Source organism: Medicago sativa, chromosome 3, assembly GCF_051527215.1.
Source record: "Medicago sativa cultivar Bolivia chromosome 3, Bolivia_mono, whole genome shotgun sequence".
NCBI lineage: Eukaryota > Viridiplantae > Streptophyta > Magnoliopsida > Fabales > Fabaceae > Medicago > Medicago sativa.
This window is the reverse complement of record NC_140751.1, coordinates 75,015,444-75,036,607: the sequence shown is the minus strand read 5'-3', so window position 1 is coordinate 75,036,607 and position 21,164 is coordinate 75,015,444. Positions and strand designations below refer to the sequence as shown.

The window sequence follows — 21,164 nt, the reverse complement described above, 5'->3', positions numbered from 1 at the left end:
GTACATCAACCACACAATAGTAATACTACCAAACAAACAAATGGAGTATACTTAAAAGATCCCCTTCTAGAATAAACTAGAAGACTCATTATTCTAGTGTCCATGATCCTATCATTACCGACGGGTTCACTTAAATCTTGTCCTCAAAGTTCAGAGACAAGTTCGGAGGTTTACAGAATGGACGAGTGTGGGGTGGCTCAATTGAATTGTGCAGGAAACCTGATAAATTTCTTGGATCGTAAAGTTGAGACATGTAGGACTATGGCCCATGAAAACAATGTTCCGTAAAGGGCCGACCCTAGGCATAGGCTGGAGGAGCGACAACCTAGGGCCCATGCCTGTAGGGGGATCAATTTTTTGTGTGGCAGGGGTGTATATAGCAATATTTGTTTTACAGGGGGATGATATAGTAAATGCACAAAGAGGGCCTAAACATTTATCAGACTTCAGTCCATCAGCCCTTCACCCATTTTTTTACAACTCAACATAATTTCCTTTTCACAGCCCCAACCTAACGCTTTCATTTTCACACCCCCAACATTTCATTAGCCAAAACGCAACCGTTGTTTTAGTACCTTATGTGAGGAAGGTCATACACCGTTTTCTTCTTATGCATCAAGCTCAAGCTTATGAAATTCAAGTGGTCATATCTTTGATGCCAAATCCAGTTCTGATCATTAGTAACTGTCGAAGCAAGGCACTGATGATTAAGAATATTGATCATGATTTTGAAAGTTTAGTTGGTGGACAAAGGTGATTTCAAAATCAGTCTTGTATATGCATCAAGTACTTTAAGTTCCTTATTCTCTAGCTTCATGGTGTAGTTCTTATCAAGCAATTGACCTTAACTTGCCAGATTGCTTGACATAGAAGGAACATATAGCACATTACTAATGATGGCTTCTTCTTCATCTTTCCTCTTCACAAGAATGTTCCAAATACCCTCAGATGTAACTTATATATTGTATGCAAATCTAATTCCTTTTCTTACTGATTTATCAAGCTCCACGAATCAGTCTTTGTTCCTAGTCATGTGAGTAATTGAACATGTGTCAAGATACCACACATTGGCATTATCTTGTGCCAACTGTGTATTAGCCATTAACAAGACTTCATCTGAATCACTATTGCCAGCATGTGCAAATGGTGCTTCATATTTATCTCTTGCATTAGAATCTTTGTTACAGTAGCAATCCCTTGCACAATGACCAAATTTTTGCCACCAATTCCTTCATATCAATCTTCTCCTTAATCTTTTTGTTATTAGAAGTACCAGTTTTACTTGAATCACCTTGATTCTTTGGATTCTTGCTAGAACCTTCATCAATGCTTTTCTTCTTTTTTCACTTCTATTTTCCTTTGTTAACTTTTGATGCATCATCATCTTCTTGAAGATTTTAGCTTGAAGTTTGTTTTGTGACCTTTTCTGAATTTTTCGATTTCAGCCTCATGTCATGAGCTTCTAATGAAAATTATAACTCTTCAAGTTTCATCCAAGATAGATTCTTTGACTCTTCAATGACCACCATAATGTAATCAAACTTTGCAATTAGAGCTCTCAATACCTTCTCAATTTTCTATAATTTTGTGATAGTTTCACCACAAGGCTTCATTTGATTTGCGAGTGGCACCGATCTTATGAAGAAATCTGCAATCTCTCCTTCATTCGTATGCATATTCTCATATTGTTTTCTCAATGCCTACAACTTCACTTTCTTTAACTTTTCGTCATCACCATATAGTTTCAAATTGTATCCCACACACCCTTAGTTGTTTCTTCCCTGATCCTCTCAAAGATGTTTGAATCCACATAATGGATCAAAAACAGTCACTTCCCATCTTTCTTCCCGTGTTCACGACGAGTTGTTCTCTAAGCATCATTTGCATTTGCTTCTGATGCAGGTTTTCCATCATTCACGATCTCAAGAACATCTTGAAATGTGAATATGACTCTCATATGTGCGCACCATCTATCATAGTGTTCTTCTTCTTCTTTGAAAACTAGCATATTTGCAGGGAATTCGTTTGAGGATGTGCTTTCATTTGCCATTGACGAAAGCTTGATTCGAACCAATGTGCTTAGATACTGATTTGTTAGGATAAATCTTGCTTAATTGATGAATTCTAAAATGAATGTGTATAGGAAAGAAAAGAAGGAAAATAAGGAAAGAGAATTGAATATTATTGACAGTGAAAAACTATTTATTCAATCATGAAGATTACATTCTTATTGCATTGTGGTGTTAAGCTTATTATATACACTCACACATGCTAACTAGTTAAAACCTCTCAATTATTATCAAACTTCTTAACTAACTTTCAACACACGTGAACTCTTAACAACTACGAATTATAGATTTTATCAAATCTAAACAACACTGAATTTTAAAAAAATATAGCACTAATATAAGAAATAGTATATAATGTTTCAAAAACTACATCAACATTTTTTTTCTTTCATTTTTGCTTACAAACTTCATGGACGATTTCCTTCTCCATCTTCTCCTTTAACAAACCGATACCAAAACCAATGTTTACCCCATATGATGTGCATTGACTCCAAAGCAATTCCTTTAGTCTCCGGCAAGAAAAATATAATGAAAAGAGTCATCACAACAACCCAACCAGCATAGAACAAAAATGCCCCGAACTTAAAGTGGCATAACATAGTCAAGAATGTTTGCGATAACACAAATTCCATTATGAAATGCACAGCAACAGCTATGCTTTGTCCAGTGCTTCTTATATTTACGGGAAAAATCTCAGCTGGAATTAGCCATGCTAGAGGGCTCCATGATAAACCAAAACCCGCAGCAAAGAAACATAGTAAAATCAATACCAATATTGCATTGCCTTTTGATATGTCATTTGTACCATGAACACCAGCTACCACTGCCAGCACAATGGACACCGCAAGCTTCATGGAGTTCATACAAATTATTTTTAATTAGTAGCAGATACAAGTATATTACAATTTTAAACACTAAAAATATACTCCCTCTTGTCTTGATTATAAATAAAAAAACCACTTTCACAATTATTAAAAATTTATTATCTTATAAAAATATAAGAGCGTTTTTAAAAGTGTACTTCATAAGAACTTGATCCATGAAAATAAAAGAATAATTGAAAATTTATATCAATGAAAGGGCATTTTAGAAAAGACGTCATGAAAGTTTGTTTTTTGATAAATTATATTCAAAACCAAAAAATACAAGCACTTCCAGATAGAGTATTTATAAAGGAAAATGTAACAAATGCTTAAGAAATAATTTTTATTTTAGAAATTATGCATTCAACATCTTAAAATTTTAGAAATTGATATTTTCTATCTAAAACTTATTACTTATTTCTTTTTTTAACTCCTTAACAAATGTATTTAGGGCAATTTTGGTACGACTCATAATAAGAATAGATAGTTAGATTCTTAATGATTACTTACCAAGCATATAGACATGATAATACCCCCAGTAACGAACAAGAATCTTCGACCAAATCGATCAATAACACTAGAAGAGATGAGGATAGATGCAAGTTTAACAACTCCAAGTAGAATGGCAGAAAGTAAAGCAGCATTGTGTCCCAAACCTAAAGATCTAAAGAGGTTAGGTGAATAGAAAGTGACTACGTTTATCCCTGTAACTTGTTGGAAAAAGGGGATTGCAAATGCCATCACCAAGTGAGGTCTATATTCCCTTTTTAATATGGTTTTAAAGGGTTCTTGCTGCACTGATTTTGCAATTTTTGTTGACTTAATAAGTTCTTCTAACTCAGGTTGAATATCAATGGAGGATCCTCTGATTTTATGTAATGCTTTTTTGGCTTGCTCTATCTTACCACGTTCGACTAAGCTGTTGGGCGTGTCAGTTATGAGGAAGGCACCAATGGTAATTACAGCTCCAGGCACAACTGCAAGTCCAAGAGATAGTCTCCATCCCCATGTGTGCTTGGCAGTGCCATAGTTTATGCAACCTGCAAAGATTATACCAACTCCCAAAAAGAATGGGAAGCTTGTGCTCAAAGCGCCTCGCCATTTTGGTGGAGCAACTTCAGATAGGTACAATGGTGCAGCCTTTTCCAATTGCAATATGTCATCAAAATTTATAGGTTATTTCTATTTTTAAATCCTTAACTAGTGCCCTATCATAACCCTAATAATAATACAATAATTATAAGGAATAATAAACTTTTTTTAAGGAGGGGAATAATAGACTTGATTTTCTTATCTTAATTATTTGACATATTTTCAAAAGTATAATTGTTTAATTTCCTTTTATCTTTTTATGGTTTTTTCTAGATTACCGTGAAGAAGTGTGACTAATTTACTCAACAACTAATAAAAATTAGCCACATAAATAAATTTGCGAATAGAGTAAAAAGTAGTTGTTGGGTACTACTCTCAAATTTACCAATGCGGCTAATTTAATTAGTCGTTGTGTAAATTACCCGTAATTCTTCAAGGATAACCTAAACATCACATTCTATTATACTACCTTTATACTTAAACTAGAGTTTAGACGGACATTCCGTGTCCGTTTTTCCGCTTTTTTTATTACGTTATTCCATATAAACTATGAACAATATTTTTTTTTATAAATTTTGATTAAAAATATTTTGATTTGATTAAAATTATATGTATAGATAATAAATATTTTTATTGTCATATTGTAGAAACTATATTTATCTTTTTCAATGATATCAACAATATAACACATATAATATAAATTTTTATTTTTTTGAATAACACCAACAAAATAACATTCTTATAGTCAAATTTGTTTAAGGGTATAATTGAAAGTGAAAAAATTAGCCAAAAACTATGTATTCTCTCTCTCTCTCTGTGTGTGTGTGTCTATATATATATATATATATATATATATATATATATATATATATATATATATATATATATATATATATATATATATATATATATAGTATAGATACAAGAAGCTCTTAAGAATGTTTTTTTTTTGTATCTTTTTATAAGACCTTATTTTTTTTTTGACAGATTAAATAGGATAAAAGTTTTTCTTAAAATTTTAATCTTATTGTATTCTTGTTTTTGACAGATTAAAAGTTTTTAAGGATAAAAGTTTTTTTTGTATTCTTGATTTTAAAAAAAAATCTCTTTTCCAGTTTTTAAAGTTATAAGTACCCTATTTTAAAGTTTAGATTTAATTGTATTTTTGACCCATCAAATTTTAAGGATAAAAGTTACAAAAAAATAAGATTAAATCTGAGGAAAAGAGATTTTTTTAAAAAAACAAGATTAAATAGGATAAAAGTTTGTCTTTTTTGCTTATATTTTGGGATAAAGAAAATGATGATTTTTTTGCTTATATTATGGGACGGAGGGAGTATAATAAATAAGAGTATATATAGGTAAAGAAATAATTAATATAATTGGAAATAACAAATGAGTCTTATAAAAAAAAACAAAAAAATTCTCAAAAGGGTCTTTTATTTAACCAACGATTTCCTAAATTTAGAACGGATGGGGTACCAAATTTATTTAAAACCCATTGACTTACTTGATTAGTGAAACCGACGCCTAACCCAAGAAGAACACGGCCCAAGATAAGCATAGGAATATTTTCAGAACCTCCGTTAATGGCACCACCAGCAAGGAAGACAATACCACCTATTATGATGACGTTTCTCCGACCAAACATCGTCGTAGCTTTGCTAGCCACAAGTGACGACACAAATCCAGCTAGATAATGAGAAGATGTGAATAATGTCAATATTTGACTATCATACACACAATACATGTTCACCTTAGTACCAGCTGCCTTTCTAAGAATGTTTGGGAAGAATTTTTTAAGAAATGGCTTCATGGTGGTGACACCTCCTGAAATTTGACATTAATTTCACACACAAATCTGAGAAAAAATTTCTACAATAAGATAGATAACGTAGTTCAAATATAAGATTATACGTTCATGAATATAACAAAAGAACCTGAAATTCCGATGTCATATCCAAAAAGAAGGCCACTGGATGCAGCAACTATGCAGGAAATGATGATTGAGAGTGTTAGTTTGCCACCAAAATTGGAAGCAGTAACTTGTGTATCCATAGAGAATCCTCCACCAGCCATTTTCCAAATATAGAGGTTCTTAATTATAGCACTAGACTTGTATGTATGAATCGCAGAATTAGTTTACTCTGTGCTGGGTATCATAATTAGAAGTGGAGAAAATAATGTACTCCCTCCGGTCCTATTTATAAGAGAAATTTTAGTCAACAAAAGTTAATGTATCTGCTTAAAAAATTGGACCAAATACATCCACTTTTGTTGACTCAAATTTCTCTTATAAATAGGACCGGAGGAGTATATGTATAGGCTAAGGGGTTGCATTATCTCTTGCTAAACGCGCCTATCAGCCTATGTGAATGAAATAGATTAGGATGAGTTATTATTATTATTATTTTATCTATTAAAGAATTGTTTCTCGTTGAAAACAGTATATTAGAAAGTGTGTTACGGACACTCATATCTTCTTGTCAATCATACGCACCAACTTCATCAATTTAGGAGCAAGTCTTACTTGCACATAAATACAAATAAAAAATGTTTAGATACATTTATATAAATGTTGAAAAATATACGAAAAAAAATTTAATCACATCATTTAATTACTTTTTTTCTTTATTTTTTCAATTTATGTATGTGTTTAATCATATTTTATTTGTGTTTGCGACCAAGCAAACATTTCTATTAATTTAGTATTCCTTGCTTTACTCGTTATATGGTACAGGCACGCAATGGGATAATACTTTGGTGACATAATGTCACCGTGACATTAAATCTGGGCCACACAAAGGGTTGTGTTGTGTGGCCCAGATGTGTTGTATGGGTGACATTAAATCTGGACCACACAAATGTGTGTGTTGTGTTGCTCAGATTTAATGTCACGGTGACATTATGTCACCAAAGTGCCACCCCACGCAATGTATATGTGATGTCATTTTTTGTGTGTCACCATGATGGCAATCGTTCAATCTTTTATTGATAAATCATTTGTTTGGTAGTAGTTGACACTTCATTATATGCACATGCATGTAATATATTATATCCTGATACTAATACAATTTATAGCGAATAAGTCTTTATTTTCTATTGAGTAAAATTGTGGAAGTCTTCTTTTTTTAAGTAGTCTTAACAGTTAGAATTCATACATTTTAAAGTGAATATGTGATAAAAGTTTAAGGATTTAGCCATGGATCATTAGATACAAAATATAGCATATCAAGCCAAGAAAGAAGGAATAAGAGATTGTGTACCTTTTAAGATTTAGGATTCATGAAGGATGGTTGTCGAAAGGATGAGAGAGATGACTACCCTCATTCCGTTTAGCACCAGAATGTTCAGAATGGTCAACAGTGTTTAACCGTCTGATGGGATGACGTTTAAATAGCTAAACGGCTGAGGGCAGGGACCTCTCATTGGGCTTAGCTAAATGGTCAAACCCATCACGGTCCATTTAGAAAAGAATAGTCCAATCACACATATTCATCAACTAATTAGTGCTCAACACAATAGACCATAATTTATATTATAATATTAACTTATAATAATTGATTATTGTCAATCAATAATTGATTAATTAAACAATTAATCCAACATTCTCCCACTTGGATGACAATACTCAATTACTAAAAGAATATAGAATTTCACTTGTCATAAAGAATTTTAACTTTTAAAATTATATGTATGGTCAAAACACTGATCATTCAAAATAGAAGTAAGCTTTAATGCTGCAGAAATTGAATCCGATAGGGAAAACAAATCATACAGATCAAAGACTCACTTTTCTAACAAATGATGAATTTATAGTGACACGTTTGAATTTAAAGAATGTGTCATTAAAAAATGGCCCAAGCATTTTAAAAAATGCTATAACAAACTCCCACTAACCCAAAATATCATAGACTTAATCAAATCATTATGAGTTACAATACTCATTTATATAAGTCTGTGGTTAGTGGTTCTGCCAATGAGTTTTCAATTCCATAAAAGTCATATATCCATATAAGTATAAGAATAGTAATTACTTATAGGGATAACCTATAAAGAGAGAGTAATTACATTTAGTCAAAATCAATAAATGTTCTACGACATTCAATTAATCCAAGTTTTAACAAAAAAAAAAAAATGTGACTATGAAAATCCATAAGAAAATAGGAAATTCAAGAATCTCCCAATTGGATCAACATAGACACTTAGTTTAAAGAAAATAAAATGTGGATTAATATGGCCACTAGAATGTCAATAATGAATGAACATTTATGATTATCTCAGTTTATAAGTACTTCAAGAACACAATATCATACTCGATAGGAGTATCGATATTATACATTGTACTTATTATTTATGACCTTATAAAATGTAGAATGTTGGTAAAAGAGAAGCACAATATATATTTGCATGCTAAGAGGTTATTGTGCATATTCCAACAAAATTGACTTAAGCATCCAATTATGATGCTTATTGATATTAAAAGAATTTTAATATATATCTCAATATAATAGAATGAGACTAAAGTTTAAAGTCTCTTAAGCTATGCCATATTTTATAGTGTGCACAAGAGTATATGACAATGATGAGAATTTTAAATTGTATGTGTATAATATTGTGTGCACATTTATCTTATTTGAGCTCATAGTATATAGTGTTGTGTACACACTCCCACTGATCCCACATATATATATAAAAAAAGAGTAAGTGGGATTCTCATTAGTGATCACTGATATATAAAAATATTTTAATAATGTAATATTCAATTCAACAGTGGGATACTTGAGTGCAAGATTATCAACATAAGTGATTATATAATTTTAACTAATAGAGTTTCATGAACTCAACCACATATTTTGCACATGAGGATAACAGAATTATTAACACAAGTGGTAACTCAAGGATAATATGAAACCCCATAAATACATATTTTATCAATGACAGATACTATCAAGAATTGGGTTTCGTAGTTAACCACATATTCTGCTTTTAGAATATTAAGGAGAATGTAAATTTTCATTTAAGAATTTTATAACACAAAATCTCCCTTTCACAAATAAAATTTCAAAGAATTTCATAAATATAGTAACCTTTATACAACTGAGTATGATGATTATATATAAAAGGTTTATCATCATGTGAGTGAGATAAGTCTCTAGTATTATAAAATAGGATATGAGACTCTATTCACAATTTTAGTAACTCACTCAAAACTCAAATGCTACAATTATACTTACACACATTTGAGAAAAGATTAGGTTACACGCAGCGGAAGTACACAAGACTTATATTTTATTGTTACTGAGGATATAAGAGAAAATAGTCATAAGCTTCCATAAGTATTAAAGAATAGCAATAATATAAAATATGTCAAAATATAGTAAAATTAAATATCCCAAATATACCATTTATAATTATTTAGAATAATGGTTTAGAATTTTGGGATTTTGACATATTGCTTCTACAAAATGAGTTTACAATGATATAAAATAATATGGAAGTGTATAATAATTTATGAGAAAAGAATATAATTAATATCCTCAATATAAGTCTCTACAATAATTTTATATAGAGTTATAAAACAAATAAATATATTTGTTTATGAGATATAGTTAATTGACATGTAGAATTTTCCTTGCTTGTTGAAGAATGATAGTTAAACTAATAAGGTATTTTTCTTACCCACAAAAGGATGATTATGTTAAGTAACGTCATACCGATAGGGTATGTCCATCACGTTACACAATACATATCAAGGATTATGTCATACCGATAGTGTAACACCCCGTTTTCCCAACGTAAAAAAAAATTCATAATTAAAAATCAGAGTATTTCACTTTAAACGGAATGCTACACTTCTTAAAAATTCATAAACTGAATGAATAACAATTTATTCTTCAAAATCATTTAACATAAGTAATTCAAAACTTCGCAGCAGAAATTAGTTCAACAATAAAAATAATCTTTGGCACGCAGGCCTCAACATAAAAATCTCATAAGTCTTGTTCAACATTTATTCATAAAAATCCATAAGTAATACGTAAGGAATAGAAATAGAAGACATAATCTCATCCTGTTACGTATCAGAGCACCTAAGACACACTTGTGAGGAGTCCACTCACGACGGCAACTAATCCTGGTTACCTGTAAGTTACCCATACGAAGAGCAACATTTCCAAGCAGAGGGGTGAGATTTCTCAAACAATAATATTAAGCATATAAATCATATAAAGTACATTCAACAACTTAAACATCTTATAATTCATTAATCATATCTAACAACTTAAACTTCCTTAACTAGTGTCGTTAATCTTCTTATATTGGTCGTAAAACTATCTTAATACTAATCTTAACATCATCATATAACATCAATTACTAATCTTAACATCATCATATAACATCAAATAATAGTCTCCAACATTCATCACATAACATCAATATTAATCACAAACGTCACCACATTTCATCAAACATTATTTATAAGCATCAACACCTAATATCAAATATAATCATAAGCATCATCATGTAATTTCACATAAGTATTATTATCAAAACATAGCATTACCGAAAACAACTTCATAATCAAATTCGTAATCAACTTCATATATCAACATAATTATAACTCACGTAACATCTTATCATAAATCATTCGTCTTCATTCATCATAGCACTTCATTAATAACTTATCAACTTGACATCTTAACAACATGACAACTTGACATCTCAACATCTTAACAACTTCGACTCGACTATGCAACTTCTACTTCTCAAATCATCTTAAATCATCTTAGACATCTTCATTATGCATGTGGTACCACCAGGGCATTAAACCCTCTTCTCTAAGGTCATAAAGGACCTGTCGGGCATTGAGCCCCCATCTCTAAGGTCATAAAGGACCTGTCGGGCATTAAGCCCCTATCTCTGACTATGCAACGACACAACTCTAATGCAACGACATAACTTTCGTACAACTTAGACAACTTCATGAACATCTATGACATCCTAACATCTTGACATCTTGACAACATAACATCTTAACAACTTGATGACTTCATAACGACTCGACGACTTAACAACTCTTATCATCTTAACGTCTTAACATTTTAACATCTTAGCATCTTGACAACATATGGATCACATAAATAATTCATGTCATATCATAATATAACAATATCAAATGATAATAAACAACATCTTAAAACATCATATTCATCAATCATAAACAACTTCATATAACATCGTATTTAAACATCAACAATAATTCACTATGTATCTTTGTAAAAACATAATAAATTATCCACAACATATTTTCATGTCAAACCAAAGTTATTGGAAAGATATCACAAATATCAACAACTTTCATGTTTACAACAAGGATCAATTCAAAACAGAAACATATGAACAAAACACAAAAACATGAAACAGAGAATGTTGTCACCGTACAATTTCGCTACAACCTCCCTGTAGTATTTTCATCATAACTCAAAGACCAAACATCATTTTCACGTCAAACCAAAGCCACTAGAAAGCTAACAAAATTATCTAAAACTTTCATGTTTACTCCTAAGACCAATTCTGTACTGATCAATACCAGTTTTCATTTTAAATTCGGAAAAGTTGTGCTGAAAGTCCATAAAAATTCACTGTGACCTACGTGCAGTAATTTGACCATAACTCAAGTTCTATAAATCGTTTTGACTTGAGACCAACGGCATTAGAAAGCTAACATCCATACCTACAACTTTCGTGTTTACACCTAAGACTAATTCCGCACCGATCAATATCAGTTTTAATATCAAAATTCGGGCAGAATGCAGATTTTCTTCAAGTTTCACCTAATCTCATGGTGCTAACCTCAAAACTACTTCCAATAATCATCCTATAGATTATCTAAGGTCTGTACACAATTTCTACATCAATTCAACAAGTTTTCATCATCTAATCATCAAATCTCTCTCAAAACCCTAATTCTCAAATTCTCACAAACTCTCCCCAACTTGTTAGATGTAATCTAATGATTTAACAACTTAATATTAATGTAAGATAGTCTCACCCTCACCTTAGATTAATTCCTGAATCAGCAGCAGCGTTCTTCTTTCCTAAGGTCTTCTCCTCTTCTCTTGACTTTTCTCTTCTCTTCTCTTCTTTCTTGTTCTCCTCTTTTCCAAAAAGCGGTTTTTGGTAAACTCTTTCTAACCTAAGCTTCTCTATTTATAATACTAAAATATTCTTCCCAAATCTATTTAGGCCCAACAACTTATTCTTCTTTCTATTCTAACCTCCAATTTTACTCACACTAATAATCCTCATATTCTAATAAATAATATTTCTCTACTAAATATATAATAATACACCAAATAATAAATATATATCTATAACAATTAACAAATATATTATGCTAGTAAATACCAACACATAACATAACAAAATATCGCTCAACAAAATATATTAACTAAATTATAAAAAGACATCTAATCTCAACAAATCATGTATCCCTCATATACATCATATAAATATATAAATATATTCTAAAACTAATTAAAATAATTAAATAAAAAGGAGGGCGTTACAGATAGGGTATGTCCATCACGTTACACAATACATATCAAGGATTCTCCCACTTGATAGAGAATAGATAATGGTAGTTGAATTAAAAGGTTTGAAAGATATTTTAAATAAAATATTCAACTATTTCTCTATCACATAATGATATGTTAAGTAACGTTACACCGATAGGGTATGTCCGTCACTCACATAACAAAGGGATAGTAGCAATCCAAAATATATATAAAATAACATTTAAGTAGAAATTTAATTCAATTTGACTAACATTGGATTGCAAAATTTATATAGTTTGCTACATGTCTTTTAATAGAGTAACTTACTTATATTAATCTCATTCAAGGATCTTAAGGATAATAAGTAAGAACTATATCTTCACAATGTACAATTCTTATGTCACAAAAAATTTAAATATTCATAGGGTACTCTAATTATATTTGACATAAGTATAAAAATTAAGGTACATTGAATAATAGCAATTATATTAATAACAACACACCGATAGGGTATGACTGTCACCAATATAATGCTAATCTATTTGACAAAATTTGCATAATTGTATCCACGATAGGTGAGATTACAATTACACAAATCAATAAAGTTTATGCTTAAGAGAATATGATAAAATAATATCATGCATAAACAATTGTACTTAATTTACTCAACTTTGGTCATATTCAAATTCAAATAATAGAAAGACATGCTTAACAATATTTTAAATTAGCACATCATAAATATGACTTTAGAATTTATTTATTTGAAATAGTATAATAACAAGAGTTATTATTTAGAATACAAGTGTGTCAATTAGTTTTCTATTATATCCAGAGTAGAACTCTTAGAATAAATTTTTCAATACTCCCACTATAAATTAGAATTAGAATATAAATACAACATGGAGTATTATAGTAATAATATATAATAATTATAGAGTTCTATTTAGAATATTCTGGAAAAAGGATTTCACTTCTACATAGGATATCATAATTGCACAATAAAAGAGAAAAATGAATAAATGTCTTCATGTGTGCAATAATATACGATAAGTCACAAGAGGATAAAAATAATTAAATCACGATTTATCTCGCAGTGTGTGACATTCATCCTTATGCTTAGAGCCAATGACTTTTGATGACTTAATGAGAATATCTTATAATATAGTCATCTCAAAATATTCATGAATACAGAATAAGCAATTATAAATAAACGTATGTGAGACTCTAATTATAAATCAATATGATTTATATAAGAATTCAGATGTAAGGATGACAAATATTTTAAAATTGCCTCAATTCTTAATATGTTGTTTTGATAATATTTAACGGATAAACAACAAAGAGGCGTGCAAATATAATTCATAGTTAGAATTTTAGCATAAAAAAAAAATGCAACTATGCATCATTCAATATATATAAAATATTCAGTATAATATTATTGTGATCCAAGTACTTAATTGCAACAAGACGTGTTAATAATATTTGTCACAAAATTTAGAGTAGTAAATTACGGGTCTAGATTAGAGAGTATAGTAGAAAGTATAATGTATATTAAAGAGAAATATGCCAATTTCAGATTTATATAATGAATGGCATATATAATATACAATTCACTATACTCATTTTAAAAATAAATTGTTATTAGGATCCTTTAGATCAATTTGTGACAAGAATCAGAGACTATGTCAAGATTTGTATGTGTCGCAGAAGATTGTTCAACTAAAACAACTTGAATTTTTATGCTAAGATAATATGCAAGAAAGAATATATTAAATTCAATATATTTGGCATTAGAATTAATAAAATTGAGCCTTCTATAAATTCACAATAGCAACATTTTAATTTATTAGATAGTTAGTGTTACTAATATAAGAGAGAAATTTCAAAATAGTGTAGGCTCAAATATTGAGAATATATGATTTTGAAAGAAATATTCTCAGTTTAATTGATACGATCTTTTCAAGATTTAACAAAATTTTGAAACCTACAAATCAAGAATATATATGCTATAATAGTCAAATTATTCTTTACTTAATAAATAGTTAAGGGTATCAACAAATCCCACAATATAGTAATTTATATAGAATATTTGATGCAAGAATATATAATATCGAGTCTAAGAATTTTCATAATTTTTCATGTGTTATTACTATAAAATGTATTTTCACATATAATATTTTAGACTCAAATATAGAGAATATATAATTTAAAAGAGTATATGATTCTCATATTAATTTACATCAAATATTAAGAGATTTCATAAAGTAATTTAAATCCCAAATTTTAAGGGTATAGAATAAATCAAATCTTCCGAATATTTTGGGTACAAGAGAAATTATATTTTTATCTCAAAATAATATGTCGACATTTACTAGTCAGTTATGGGTTTAAAATTCCATTCCTCAAATGACACATCAATCTCAGTTTAAGAGAATTCAAGTTTAAGAGAATGAGATTTCTCATAAACGTCATAAAGAGTAAGGAATATTAACACACGAATATGAAATTATAGATATCAATTTTTTTTCCCAGATAATAATAATAATATATAAAATATTTATAGTTGTCAAAATAATTCCAAAATTTATGCCAAATTGATCAGAATAATAATTAGTATTTAATTGGCATAAAAATAATAAATTTTGGAATATTTGGACTTGATACGTGCCACTAATCTTCTTCGCCCTCTGGGTTGAATTCGGGTCAAAACGACTCGCCAATGGACCCGATACAATATGGTGATTTACGCAGCGAAGTTCGACGATTCAAAATACGTTTTGATCACGATTGATAGACAAAGGGAAAACACATATCATTTTTGTGAATCGTAAAGCAAGTCGAAAATTACAACATTAGGGTTCTTAGCGAATTCAGAATGTTTGGATGTGGTTTTGCATATAATACCAAACGATTCGCTTTGATTTAGAGCAGCACGTTAGCTATACATCTCATAAGAAGAAGAAGAAAAAAAACCCTTAATCAATTTTCAATTTAATTGATTATTCTTAGTTTGAAATTTGGGTTTATGGCAGTTACGCATGATTCAAAACAGTCTCAAATAAAAGAACGATATTTTGAAACTAAATCAACAACATAAGAATCAAAAAATTTAGGATTCAATTTTGATGATTCATATCACAAATCAGATTACAGGGAATTCATGATATAATACAAAATAAAGTGATTTGTGTTACAGAGTTCATGCCATGTGCAGTTCAATTAACAAAAAAGCAGACGTGATCAAGATGTTTAATCAACAACGTAGAATTTAACAAAATAGCCATAAAATGTATCTAATTGGCTCTGATACCAATTGATAAAAGTTTAAGGATTTAGCCATGGATCATTAGATACAAAATATAACATATCAAGACAAGAAAGAAGGAATAAGAGATTGTGTACCTTTTAAGATTTAGGATTCATGAAGGATGGTTGTCGGAAGGATGAGAGGGATGACTACCAGCGGCGAAGCTAGAGTAATTTTCACGAGGGGGCCAAATACAAAGAAATTTTTTGAGGCTAAGATTTTTTTTTAAAAATTTATATATTAAATTTAAGAGTTAAATATGTTTAATAATTGAATATATTCATAATTGAATATTTGCTAAATAGACTTACAATTTCTTTTTTGACGTAAACAAATAAGCTATGTGTATTCAACTATCGTTCATTTTGTTTGACAATTGATAATTTTTATTGCTAATAATGTGTTTACTATAGTTGTTTCTAGAGATCGGAATGTCAAAATAAAACAAATAAGTTTATTAGTCAAGTAATAATTTTTTAGCCTTTTAATTTATGCTAATTTTTTGTAAATGAATTTGTTTGAGGTAGCTAAAAATATATTATTGGGGTAGCTAACTATATTAATACACTTAATTATTGAATAAAAATAAAACATTTGGGGTAGCCAAAGCTACCCCACCAATACAAAGGGATTCGCCCCTGATGACTACCCTCATTCCGTTTAGCACCAGAATGTTCAGAATGGTCAACAGTGTTTAACCGTCTGATGGGATGACGTTTAAATAGTTAAACGGCTGAGGGCAGGGACCTCTCATTGGGCTTAGCTAAATGGTCCAACCCATCACGGTCCATTTAGAAAAGAATAGCCCAATCACACATATTCATCAACTAATTAGTGCTCAACACAATAGACCATTATTTATATTATAATATTAACTTATAATAATTGATTATTGTCAATCCATAATTGATTAATTAAACAATTAATCCAACATTTGCGACCAAGCAAACATTTCTATTAATTTAGTATTCCTTGCTTTACTCGTTATATGGTACAGGCACGCAATGTATATGTGATGTCATTTTTTGTGTGTCACCGTGATGGCAATCATTCAATCTTTTATTGATAAATCATTTGTTTGGTAGTAGTTGACACTTCATTATATGCACATGCATGTAATATATTATATCCTGATGCTAATACAATTCATAACGCATACACCCTCCGGTCTGATATATAAGCAAAAAAAACAGCTTGCACGGTGATTAAGAAATGCAGTTAGGTGTAATTAATTTTCTAGAATTTGTGTAAAACATAAGTTAAATGGACTATATTGCCCTTTTCTTAAAATTAACACTTTGCAGGAGCTTGTTATTACACCTTCCCACGTGAGAATATGCACAGCCGTAAGCTACTCATTTTCCGTTGGAAACATCAATTAATCAGACTTGAACGAGTTATTTCAAACACATGAGAATATGCAGAGCCGTAAGTTAACCACACAATTATTTCAAACTTCACCCATTTTCAATTTTTGAAACAATTTCAAATCATATTTATAAACACCAAATATTTGGTGTAGGCGCCAAAATTTTCATTTGAATGACACTTTAATTTTCATTCCATATCATGTTCCTATAAATAGTTTATGAACATGTTCACTATCACCATCTATGAGTGTTCTTCAATATGGCTTTTGATATTGACTTGAACGAACCTTATAATGATTCCGACGGAGTTGCCGATAGGTCGCCGGTAAATGAAAACAGAGCTATGTTACCCATCGACTTAAATGTGCAGCCTTCCGATGAAGAATACATTTTCGACTTGAACGTTGCTCCGTCACTTGAAGATGAATGCGGAAATGATGTTGGAAATGTCACTGGTGGCCATGGTTTAGACAACAACATTCATGATATCTTTGGAAGTGAAGCTGGTGATATATTTAGAGGTAAGTTAGTTAGTTTCATTGAAATTGATTCAAATGAGTTTTCTTTTTATTTCTTTCTTTCTTGATTTTTTATAAACTTTTTGTTCCAGGGACCCAAGATGAAAAGAAGAAGATGTGTGTACAGCAAAAAAAACCTCTGTAAATGGCTTCAAAGGAAAATGTGTTTTTATAATATAATATTGGGTGTTATGGGAAAATGTACCGCAACAGCAAGGGGAAGACGTAAAAGCATAATGAAAACGTGTCATGGGAAAAGGTGTGATTTTCAACAAGGGGTATATTAGGAATAGTAGTCTTAAAAAGTGTGCTTGTGGTTTTTTTTGCTTATATTTGTGACCAAAGATTGATGTCTTTTTTTTGCTTATATATGTGACCGGAGGGTGTAAGTCTTTATTTTCTATTTAGTAAAAGTGGGGAAGTTTTCTTTTTTAAAGTAGTCTTAACAGTTAGAATTCATACATTTTAAAGTGAATATGTGAAAAATTTAGGGTTTGAACCCCAACCTCAGCATATATAATACAATATCCTTCAATTAAGCTATACTCACTGGAACTATAAAAGTTCTTTAACATCAAAGTTTAGCAATGTTATATTATTAAGTCATAATTAAGTGTCGAATAAGGTAATTGATATGCTATAAATTGACTATTAATGGGAAGCACTGCTATTTTTCTAGAGAGAAATTGTCCAGATGGTATCAAGAATAGCAATTAACTCATCACAATTGTGTCTGGCCACAAAACAAGGAAGGTGGTACTATAAATTAGAAGAAAATATTGAGCAGAAAGAGCTCCCAAGCCCATTTGCAGAGGCCCAATCCAAAATGATCCAAATCAATCATTTGTGCGACTACTCACAACACACCCCCTCCTCGTGGGGGGGGGGGGGGGGGGGGGGGTGCTCGTAGCAAGACGTAGACCCATTCAAACCTAAATGGTAATGTCTCCCCCACGCTCCCGCGAATCTCGCTCGACGATTACCATTACCATGAATCTGTAACCGTCGACGCCGTACGTGTGGCTTACAACGGCTCCTCCACCTCCACACTGTATAAAATGGATTCTCAGCAGTCCCCAATGTTAGATTCTCTCTAATGTCTTAACCCCCTCTTTGAAACTCAATACCGACTTGAGTGTCTGCAGGTACAGTCAAATCAACCGCTCACAACAACCGCAAAGCCACGCCGTTCCAGTCCCACGAACATGAAATGCAGAAAAACTAAAGAGGTACTAATGTTAAACTAACAAGTAAATCCTCGAATTCAGATTACGAGCAAAATCCTAGAAATATACATATTGCTTTTCTCTACCTGATATTTTCCATGTAATTAAACAAAAGTTCAGACCAACGAACTATACGCTCGAACAAACGAGCACTTAAAACGGAGGTGGAAATTCATGCCACTCTAAATCTAGAATCACTAACGGCTAAATGAAATCTAAACAACATAATCATTTACTCCTCGGTATGTTTGCTTCCAACCGCAACTTCACTTCTCGATATGTTAGGCAGAATACCAACTCACGATGGGAAATTCACGCCTTAGCAGTGGCTGATCTTGAGTAAATTTGTTGGGGGTACCAAAATTGTATGTAATATAAATTAAACAGTTTCATGAAGAAACAATAAGTAACCAACAGTCTAGTGGTTGTTGCTAGTTCAATTCCCCATAGGAATGTTTTATTTGAATAAAATATAAAAATTACAGTACAACTATTAAAAAGTAGACAGAGGCAGGACTCAAACTTGCACAATTTCGCTGAAAGTTTGGCACCCCTTCCATTGCAACCAAGGAAAATTTGTGATATATCTATGCCTAAAATCACATATATACCAATCTTAGGGGATGCCATGGCACCTGTGGGTCTCTAAAGAGATCCGTCCTTGCGCCTTAGGGCATTGAACTAAAACAATGTCTGTGTTCATCCACCCTTTATTGATCGAATTACATCTTTGAACACATGTTCAGAATTACATCTTTTGAACGTGTATGCTTTTAATGTATACCCAACGTGATGATTATCGATCACGCCTGGATCCCCTCGTAAAATTGAACACAAGCATTCAGTCATAAACAAACGAGGCAAATGCATGCGGGAGAATTGAATATTATTGAAAGTGAAAAACTGTTTATTCAATTATGAAAATTACATTCTAATTGCATTGCGGTGTTAAACTTATATACATTCACAAATGCTAAGTATGAGTTATAGGAAACTTCTTACCTAACTTTTAACAGAAGTGAACTCCTAACAACTATGAGTTATAGGATTTTATCAAATCTATACAACATTGACTTTTAAAAAAATATAGCACTAATATAAGAAATAGTATATAATGTTTCAAAAACTACATCAACATTTTTTTTCTTTCATTTTTGCATACAAACTTCATGGACGATTTCCTTCTCCATCTTCTCCTTTAACAAACCGATACCAAAACCAATGTTTACCCCATATGATGTGCATTGACTCCAAAGCAATTCCTTTAGTCTCCGGCAAGAAAAATATAATGAAAAGAGTCATCACAACAACCCAACCAGCATAGAACAAAAATGCCCCGAACTTAAAGTGGCATAACATAGTCAAGAATGTTTGCGATAACACAAATACCATTATGAAATGCACAGCAACAGCTATGCTTTGTCCAGTGCTTCTTATATTTGCGGGAAAAATCTCAGTTGGAATTAGCCATGTTAGAGGACTCGACGACAAACCAAAACCCGCAGCATAGAAACATAGTAAAACCAATACCAATATTGCATTGCCTTTTGATATGTCATTTGTACCATGAATACCAGTTACCACTGCCAGCACAATGGACACCGCAAGCTTCATTGTGTTCATACAAATTATTTTAATTAGTAGCGGATACAAAAGAGGTATTTTAGAAAAGACGTCATGAAAGTATGTTTTTTGATAAATTATATTTAGAACCAAAAAATACAAGCACTTCCAGATAGAGTATTAATAAAGGAAAATGTAACAAATGCCTTAAAAAAGAATTTTTATTTTGGAGACGGTGCATTCAATATCTTAAAATTTTAGAAATTGATTTTTTTTTTTTTTATATCTTAAAACATGTTACTTATTTCTTTTTTTAACTTCTTAACAAATGAACGCAATTGTTGGTACGACTCATAATAAGGATATATAGTTAGATTCTTAATGATTTCACTTACCAAGCAGACAAACATGATAATACCCCCGGTAATGAACAAGAATCTTCGACCAAATCGATCAATAATAGTAGAAGAGACGAGGATAGATGCAAGGTTAACAATTCCAAGTATAATGGCAGAAAGTAAAGAAGCATTGTGTCCCAAACCCACAGATCTAAAGAGGTTAGGTGAATAGAAAGCAATAATGTTGATCCCTGTAACTT

General features: G+C 30.9%; 2 protein-coding genes across 2 annotated transcripts; both read right to left on the bottom strand.

The window, feature by feature from the left end:
- Window positions 1-2,161: 2,161 nt before the first annotated feature.
- Window positions 2,162-6,315, bottom strand: LOC146940165 (sugar transport protein 5-like). Its single transcript, XM_085753801.1, has 4 exons — window positions 5,965-6,315; window positions 5,535-5,854; window positions 3,443-4,072; window positions 2,162-2,917 (listed from the first exon to the last, which is right to left on the bottom strand). The coding sequence occupies exons 1-4, from the start codon at window positions 6,101-6,103 to the stop codon at window positions 2,477-2,479; spliced, it is 1,530 nt and encodes a 509-aa protein (XP_085609927.1). The 5' UTR covers window positions 6,104-6,315; the 3' UTR covers window positions 2,162-2,476.
- A 13,755-nt stretch (window positions 6,316-20,070) lies between these two features.
- Window positions 20,071-20,991, bottom strand: LOC146940164 (sugar transport protein 5-like). The gene is made up of 2 exons (XM_085753800.1): window positions 20,962-20,991; window positions 20,071-20,611 (listed from the first exon to the last, which is right to left on the bottom strand). Exons 1-2 carry the CDS (start codon window positions 20,974-20,976, stop codon window positions 20,171-20,173), a joined length of 456 nt encoding a protein of 151 aa, XP_085609926.1. The 5' UTR covers window positions 20,977-20,991; the 3' UTR covers window positions 20,071-20,170.
- Window positions 20,992-21,164: the final 173 nt, after the last annotated feature.